Below are 9,612 nucleotides of genomic sequence, written 5' to 3'. Positions count from 1 at the left end.
GTTTGATTCAGAGCACCTGCTAACTCTGCCATCTTATCTAAACTCCTTTCAATATAGTTCTAAAACAACATATTATTTTAAAGATACTCTTTGCCATTGTTATTAAGTGCCATCGAGACGATTCCAACCCATAGCCACCCTGTATAGGGTTTCCAAGGAGCAGTTGGTGAACTTGAACCACCGACCTTGCAGTTCAAACAACTTTGCAGTCTGAGGCATTAGCCCATGGTGCCGTACCAGGTCTCTTTGCCATATTTATATTTATATTTAAATTCCAATGAGAATTGAGAGCTCAAATAGCCAAGTACATCAAAATGCATGAAGAAATTACCAAACGAATATTCCCAAAGAGCAGCTACTCCTGATGAGCTAGGAAAAATCCTCACACCTTGAAGGAACAAATAATTCTAATACTAGTAAATATTTCTAAATAAAGAAATCACACACAAATTCACTTTCAAGACAGATAAAACCTCAGTTTTAGCTGCAGTTTCTATTTAAAACAAGCTCTGTAAGTAAGCTCTTTCAGAAAGCTATTTATACCACATCTCCTGTTTTTAAAGAATTGTAGGTTTCTATGGGAGTCCCGGTGTGGCACTGTAGGATAAAGCGCTGGATCGCAAGTCCAGTTTGAACCACAAGGTCAGTGGTTCAAACTCACCAGCTGCTCCTTGGAAACCCTGTACAGGGTTGCTAAGTCAGAACCAACTTGATGGCACTTAACAATAACAACACCTGGGGATTAGTAATGTAGTCAAATACCAGCAGTGTTTGGTGAAAATCTACATGCGTATTCTGCAAAACTAGTGGTAGAACCAATATAGCTTTTTACTTTCTCTAAATTTTAAAGACAGGATGACTGATTAGGGTAGCAAAACCTAAACCCACAGACATCTAGACTTGGCAGCCCCATGAACTCTGAAAGCAGAGTTTCAAGGAAAAGGTAGCTCCTAATGGACCTGAGGGAGTCCTGGTGTGGCGCTGTGGGTTAATGCACCAGACTGCAAAGCCGTTTAAATTTCAAGGTTGGCAGTTCAAGCTCATCAGCTGCTCCCTGGAAACCCTATACAGGGTCGCTATGGGTTGGAACCAACTTGACAGCACTAAACAACAACAACAACGGACCTGAGGGGGACACATGGCGGCTCTGTAGGATAAATACTGGGCTGTAAACCACAAGGTTGGCAGTTCAAGCCCCCCAGCCACTCTGCAAAGATTTACAGCCTCAGAAATCCTATACAGGGTCACTACAGAGTTAGAACCAAGACTAACAACAGCAATGGATCTGAAAAGGAAACCTCTCCCCACCCACCAAAAAATAGAGCCACCATGTAACTCAAGGGGAAATGCCACACTAATCTGAGGCAGCAGCTGAAGCTGGAAGCAATCTGTGCACTCGACTTTATGGTGAGTACTAGCTCTGGTAGTGTAGTGGTTACGAATCGGGCTGCTAATATCACGGCCAGCAGTTCGAAACTACCAGCTGTTACGTGGGAGAAAGATGAGGCTTTCTGCTCCCGTAAAGATTTACAGCCTCAGAAACCCTACACAGGGTCGCTATGAGTTGGAACTGACACCATGGCGTATAACAACAACAACTCCTGGTGTGATGCTGCAGGTTAATGTACTGGACCGCAAGGTGGGTTTAAAACGCAAGGTCTGCGGTCCAAACGCACCAGCCACTCTTTAGAACCCTGATACAGGGTCACTATGATTCGCAACCGATTTGACGGCACTTTAACAACAGCAAAAAGATCCAAAGGAGCCCTGGTGATGCAGTGCTTAAGCATTCAACTGCTACCAGAAAGGTAGGCAGTTCAAATCCACCAACTGCTGCACAGGACAAAGATGTGGCCAGCTGTTTCCATAAAGATCGCAGCCTAGAAGCCCTATGGGGCAGCTTCTTCTCTATCACGTGGGGTCACTATGACTTCAAATCAACCTGACAGCAGCCAACAACAACAACAACACCAACGGTATGTGATAACATTTGAAGGGACTGAAGCCTCAAAGCTACCTAGGTGTTGGGAGCAGCTGAACCAAAGTTCTCAGACTTGGGGGCAATTTAACCGAAGGATTGCAACTGAACAGTTGTGGTTCAGAAAATCGAGATACTCTAGAAAATATGGACTTTTATTAGTTCAACCCTAGTTCAACTGTTACAGCACAAATGCTGCAACAAGGATTTGACCCAAGAAAAGGACTGGGTCACTATCAACAAGGGAGACATGAACCCTTACAGACTAGATCCTGTTTTGGTAAACAAGGTTTGGGATTTGAATCTGCTCAGGATTTTTCCTAAAGGCCTTGGTTGCTTCTCCTACCCAGAAAAACGCAGCAAAGATCACTTGGCTGGTCTGGTTACCCAGTATGGGTAGACCAATGACCCCTAACTGAGGAGAAATTGATTGCCACTAAGGCCGTAGTCCAAGAACAATTGAATGCAGGGTATATAGAGCCCACTCATAGCCCTTGGAATGCACCCAAATTTACTGTAAAGAAGGAATCAGGAAAATGGCAACTGCTGCACGATCTTAGAGCTGTGAATAAGACTATGGAGACCATGGGACCTCTACAACCTGGTCTCCCAAGTCCTACAGGTATCCCTTTAACTTACCAGTTGATTGCAATAGATCTTAAAGATTGCTTTTATACTATCCCTTTGCATCCAGATGATAGAAAAAGATTTACTTTCAGTGTCCCAACTATTAATAATAGGGAACATCATTTAAGCTTCCATTGGAAATGTTTGCCCCAAGGTATGACTAATAGTCCTTGCTTATGTCAGGAATTTGTAGCTTCTGCAATGCTCAGATAAGGGCCAAGTATCCTGAGGCTTACATGATTCACTATATGAATGACATTCTCTTGAGCCACCCTATGGAAGCTACATTACTACTGATTTGGGGGGATATGCAATTAGCTCTGCAGCAAGCAGCACTGTGCATTGCCTCTGAAAAAAACATCACCTTTTCAGTATCTTGGCAGCGTTACAGAAGGCAGGGCTATTAGACCACAAGCAGTAGCTATAAGACGAGATGTCTTGAAAATGTTAAATGATTTTCAAAGATTATTGTTGTTGTTGTTAAGTGCCGTTGAGTCGGTTCCAACCCATAGTGACCCTGTATAGGGTTTCCAAGGAGCATTAATTGGCCGCAACCCACCTTAAAACTCACTACGCATGACTTGCAACCACTGTTTACTATTTTACAAGGTGATCCTTCCCCGTCCTCCCCCTCCGTGTACTAACTCCTGAGGCTGGGCAAGTTCTAATTAAGGTGGACTCTTCATTGCAGCTGGCTCAGTTACAAAGGGTTGATCCCATGAAGACTTTACAAGTTTTAATTTTTCCAACATCACACACTCCCACCAGTGTCCTGTGGCAGGAAGAAGGCATAATGGAATGGCTGCACATGAGTAATGCTGAGAAAAGCTTACAACTCCCTTCCATACCTTGGTGGCTTCCATGATTGCTGAGGCCAGAATCAGAACTGTCCAATTATTGGCACATGAACCAGATAATATTATTGTTGTTGTTAAGTACTGTGGAGTTGGTTTAGGTTCATAGTGACACTGCACAGGGTTTCTGAGGCTGCAAATCTTTAGGGGAGCAGAAAGCCTCATCTTTCTCCTGCGGAACAGCTGGTAGTTTCAAACTGCTGACCTTGAGGTTCACAGCCCGATTCGTAACCACTACGCTACCAGAGCTCCTTTCATATTATGACCCCCTTTAATAAAACCCAACAAGGATGGCTCTGGCAGTTCTCTCCTGACTGGCAAATTTTTGTTGTTATGTGCCATGGAGTTGATTCCGATTCATAGCGACCCTGTACAGGGTTTCCGAGGCTGTAAATCTTTACGGGAGCAGAAAGCCACATCTTTCTCCTGCGGAACAGCTGGTAGTTTCGAACTGCTGACCTTGCGTCTTGCAGCCCGATTCATAACCAAAATTGGCTAGCCAATTTTCCAGGAACTCTGGATAATCAATATCCTAAAAATAAGTGGCTCCATTTTATTAGTCAAATGGTTTTCATATTTCCACGAGTGACATATTCTCAACCCTTTGGTTCAGCCACTACCAACACCTAGTCAAAGCTTCCTTCTAAGATAAAGGTTGAAATAGGAGAAAGTGTTCAAAACAGAATCAGACAGAGCAGGACATGGGCACTAGAATCAAAGAAAAGGTCTAGAGAGAAGAGAAGCACTAGCAAAGGATGTGAAGCCATATTTTCTGAAATACTTCTTGAAAACAACAGAAGAGGGAGCTCAAGAGCCAAAAAGTTAGAAAAGCTATCATGACCGACCCACGTCTCTTCAGAAAGTATAAACCCAAACCCCAAACCAAACACACAGCCTTCAAATGGATTGTGACTCATAGCGACCCTATATAAGGTTTCCGAGACTGTACATCTTTGTGGAGCAGAAAGCCTCATATGTCTTCCATGGAGCAGCTGGTGGGTTTGAATTGCCAAACTTCTTGTTAGCAGTTCAGTGCTTATCCTACAGCATCATAATTTCATGTAAAGATGGGGCCACAGGGGCTTATAGGTAAATCCCATATAAACTTTTTGTAAGAAAATTAAGGAAGATAATGCATCTATTTTCCTTAAGAGATGCTATCAGACTATCGGAAACTCTATGGGAACAAAAAATATCCGTGAAGACAATGGAAGACATGCCTACAGAAGAATTTAAAACTATAATCTAGTATTTCAAAATGTCCTAAAAGGCATTAAGAAATGACACAAAGCTTAAAAGAACATAGCTTATAATTAGAGCAACTCAAAAATGAGGTGACGGAACACAGAAAAGAATTAAACAGAAAATGACAGGTAAGGAGAACAGCCAACTTAAAAACAAAGACTTCCCAAAGCAGAAAACCAAACCAATGGAAGAGAACACTAAAAACCTGAAGAATGTTATTATTATTCATAAAAACGTCCCTGAAATAAAAAGCTTGAAGCTGCATACTTAAAGGACATCTGGGAAAACAATCTCAGAACCACCAAGACACAGTCTTTGGGCATCCAAACGCACAGACCTACTCCCTTAGAAGGGAAAGAATTACTCAGAGTATTGCTTAACTCCCATTACATGTCAGAAAATGATGGAGAAATACAGTCTCATTTCTTGTATAAGTCTTAAAATGTGAACCAGGGATTCTATATCTAACCACATTGGCCTTCAGTATAAAGGCCTACTATTACAAACACGTAGGAGAGTTCAAGAGTGACTGTCCCCATGAGCCCTCCCTGATATCCCACTTTATACAGCCGTATGACTGGACATACCGCCAGAAAAGAGCTGCTTCAATCACCAAAGAGAAGTACCCAAACACATGTGCCTCGTGATGGAAGAACAAAACATCTTCCTCGAAGCAGTCTTGCCACACACAAACCTGACTCGAACCAGAATTTTATAGCCTCCTACTAACAGCAGTTCGAAACTACCAGCTGTCCCGTGGGAGAAAGATGAGGCTTTCTGCTCCCGTAAAGATTTACAGCCTCGGAAACCCCGTACAGGGTCGCTATGAGTCGGAACCGACTCCACGGCACATAATCACCACCACCACTATTTTAGAGGAGTCCTGGTGTGGTGCTGTAGGATAAGCACTGGACTGCTGACCTCAAGGTCAGTGGTTCAAACCCATCAGCCAGCCACTTCGTGGAAACCCTATACAGGGTTGCCATGAGTTGGAACTGACTCGACAGCACTAAACAACAGCAAATATTCTCAAGGATGTCAAGAGGACAAAGGACCACGTCAAATGGCACCATAAAGGGTACAATCAGACTCTATGGGAACAAAAACACCTCACTGCCTCACCAGATTAAGTGTCAGGAACAAAGATGGGGGGGCGGGGGAGAGAACCCACCCACTATGAAAACAGCAAGCATATTCAAAAGGCTTATTACCAACAATCACAATGGTGGCTCTTACTTGGACCCCAACTCAAACAAATTGTTTAAAAAAAAAAACAAAAAATTCATGAGATCATTTAAAATTTAAACCCCAACTGGATACTAGACACTAAAGAAGTACTAAATATTATGAACAGAGGGGTGAGCAGGTAGAAGTAAAGGTGAAACAAGATGGATAGGGTTTGATCACTGTTACCAGCTGGGTAACGAGTCCATGGAGTTCTCATTTATAGTCATCTGTCTACTTTTACATGTACCTAAAAGTTTCTGTCACAAAGTTGCTGTTGTTTATTTAATGTAAGATTCGAAATACAGATTATGGTTACTGTAAAAGAACACCTAAAAAAGGTCAGCCTACACCACACACACAAAAAAAGGCTTTTCTGATCTGTACTTTTCTTTGATTTCTTGAGGGGGGGGCGGGGCAGGAGGGCATAGCAAATTTTTCCGAGCAAGAACTTACTCATGTAAATAAAAATTCCATTCATAAGAGACACTCACTTTGTCTTCCTTTGGTCACAGGGTTTGCCATCCTCATTGATGTTGCTACATTTTTACCTATTTTGTCACAGTTTCAGACAACTTACTTTCATTCTAGGTTAGCAACTACAGATTGTACGCAGCAGTATGTCAGCATTTGCGCACTGACCCCATGAGCTAAGGCCAGAAGCTCCTTTCCTATCCCAACTCTACACTGAGAGTGTGATTTGTCCTGGTTTTCATGAGGATGCTTCCTTGGTTTACAACACCCCCAGGGGATACCCCATTTCCTCTAATACAGCAGTATTTGAGATACATATTTTCAATTGTGGCAACTACGAAGAAATAAACAGCTTTGTACATAGATGACACTGCAATAAGGCATAGTGTGTGTTCTAATGCAACAAGTGTGAACGAACTACACCAAGTAGTTCTGTATCATGCTGGCTCCTTAAAAACACCCTAAAAAAAACCACCCTAAAATCCCATGGTGCCTGCCCCTGCATTGCTAAGATGTCTAGGGCATCTCGGCACACATTGGGGAGCCAAGCCTTTAAATAATGAATAAATAAATACAAATGTCTCGACCTCAACTTTCAAGCTAAGGGGCTAACTTCAATAAACTATAACCGTTTTAAATTTAAAAATTTAAAATACACAATTTAGCTATGTTAATATTGAATGCTTAAAATACACACATGCCAAACTGAGACTTTTTGTGGAACGGCATGAGGATGGAATCTGCTAACCTACTACCCAGAAGCATAAAGTCACAAACAGACATGTGTGTCAACAGGGAGTCACCCTGAAGGTTGCCTAATTAACTGTCTTTCTTCAAAGATTCTACTTAAGTGAGTTTTCCATTCACTCACCTGATTCAACTTCCAGTGGAATTCAGCAGGCTTGTACTTCTTCTCCTCGGAAGGGTCCTGACGGAGGAGGAAAATGAGCCGGCAACCATGGACATAGAGTGAGTAATGATGCCGGTTCAGATCTGCAAAGACAGTGCCTACTGGTAAGTGGCCAACGTAAGACCCAAAGGAGAAATAAAAGCTATTTGCTTTAATGGGTATTGAAGGCACCATTTTATCTGCATACATCAACTCTCCATTTGGACAAAGGCAGGGTTTAGAATCTACACTCATGATCACCACAGACATCTCATGGACTAAAGTTAAAGTAGCAAACACGGAAGCTCTCTAGTATGTGGGCCCCAGTACATGGCGGCTACCACCACCCAACTTGTGTGAAGTCCTAGTGGGAAGGAAACACCATCCTGGCCCCAGTGACCACTGCATTGGGCAGGCACAGGGTTAGAGCATGGAAAAGTGTGACATCTTTCATAATGAAATTTATCTACCTGTTTTGTCTGAACTACAAATAATGGTCTCTTTCTTCCTGCCAAAAGGCCCGTGCCGCATCCACACAGAAACCATAAAAGGCTCTTTCGGGTTGACTGTAACGACGCCGTCCGGGATCCTCACTGCTTGAGTGCCATTGAACTCGAAGACCTGGTCACTATCATGGCCATTGTCGGTGGGGAGGCCAATGGTCCAGTTTAGGGTGCTGCTTGGGGAGGGCAGCAGCTCAGCAGTACCAGAAGCAGCACCTGAAACAAACGATGCCTGAGACAAACAGCACGAAGAACTTAAGAGCTGTGAAGTCCTCGAAGGCTGTGCCCTTATCTTATGGCTACACAGTGTGCTGGTTCCAGTTTCACTTTTACAAGAGAGAGAGATTTTTATTACCAAAAAAATACAAGCATTATGGAGATGTTAAAAAAAAAACAAGGAAGAGAAAAAGAAATATTACCAGACAAATGCATCCATTATTCACAATTAGATATAAACATTTCTAGACCTTTCTCTGGGAATACATGTACAGAAACACTGTATTTATTTGTACAAGTGAAGTCGTGAGAAATATACATGTTCCCAAGAATCGTCTTCTATAACCTGGTGTGGCACTGTGGGTTAATGCACTGAACTGCAGGGTCGGTTGGAACCACCACAGGGTCAAAGGTTCAAGCTCACCAGCCACTCCTCCGAAACCCTACGCAGGGTTGCTATGGGTCAGAACCGACTCGATGGCACTTAACAACAACAACACTAATCAAAAAGAGTTCTGGTGTGGCACTGCAGGATAATGCACTGGAGTGCAAGGTCAGCGGTTCAAACTCACCAGTCACTCCTCAGAAACCTTATGCAGGGTTGCTGTGAGTCAGAGCTGACTTGACAGCACTTAACAACAACAACCAAAAGACAAAACAGGTTACCCTCGAGTTGATGTTGACTCATAAGTGGACCCAGGTGTGTCAGATCAGAACTGGATTCCACAGGTTTTCAATGACTGACGTTTGTAAGTAGATCACATTGGTCATTTCTTCCCAGGTGCCTCGGGGTGGACTCAAATCTCCCGCCTTTTGGTTCTGTTAATTGTTTATTAGGTGGCTCCTAGCGTATTCTAAACAGCCTAACTAGCATTTAATACTTGTACAGAGAGATCACAACGTATTTACTCAGCCTCCTTGGTGGACACTGAGGATGTCCCTAGTTTTTTGGCCCCATTATAAACCTCGTGTGTCTCCAGGATTATTTTCTTAGATGAAACAGATACCCAATTGCTAAGTCAAAGAGCATGAAAATGTCTTACAACTTTTGTTAAGTATTGCCAAACTCAAATGTTCTTTTTCAAGTTTTCCACAGAAAAAGATGCTGCTGCTTCTCTTGGTCACTGGTCCTCAGCATCTCTATTCCTTGGGAAATCGTGACTTGGTTGGACCAGCCTGTACTCGAGTATCAGAGAAGACCTTAGTTCAACTCCCAGTTCTGCTCTTCTTAAAAGTCTGACCTTGGGCAAGCTACTTACCCTTCTTAGCTTTAATTAAGCCCTCTGTAAGAACATGCTCAAAACCAATTACTCGGGGAGCCTGTTGGGAAGACTTAATGTAATAACTCATATGGAAGTGCCTAGCATACAGGCAGCACTCAAATACTAAATTCTTTATTTTCTTCCTAATGTCAAACTGTTCTGTGAGAGAATGCTCATTCAGTACCATAAAAAAGTAATAGTAGTATGAGAAGACAATCAGTTTAACACACAATTCTATGTGTAGAAAATGAGAAAATACTCCAGCCCTCCAAACTCACATTTATTTGGGTACACGATTATTATAAATATTTAGAGTGAGCCCCACAAAACCTCCTAGCAT

At 42.6% G+C, this 9,612-nt stretch overlaps 1 protein-coding gene across 1 annotated transcript in view; it reads right to left on the bottom strand.

Moving 5' to 3' along the window:
• CLSTN1 (calsyntenin 1) overlaps positions 1–9,612 on the bottom strand; it is a 101,332-nt gene that overhangs the window by 20,163 nt on the left and 71,557 nt on the right. The window contains exons 10-11 of the mRNA XM_006873115.1: positions 7,762–8,010; positions 7,274–7,395 (exon numbers count right to left, since the gene is read on the bottom strand). Coding sequence (XP_006873177.1) covers positions 7,274–7,395; positions 7,762–8,010 — 371 coding nt within the window. The remainder of the gene's footprint in view (positions 1–7,273; positions 7,396–7,761; positions 8,011–9,612) is intronic.

This window comes from Chrysochloris asiatica, unplaced genomic scaffold, assembly GCF_000296735.1.
Source record: "Chrysochloris asiatica unplaced genomic scaffold, ChrAsi1.0 scaffold00223, whole genome shotgun sequence".
NCBI classification, from domain to species: domain Eukaryota; kingdom Metazoa; phylum Chordata; class Mammalia; order Afrosoricida; family Chrysochloridae; genus Chrysochloris; species Chrysochloris asiatica.
The sequence above is the reverse complement of the archived record's forward strand: the minus strand, read 5'-3'. Positions and strand labels throughout refer to the sequence as shown.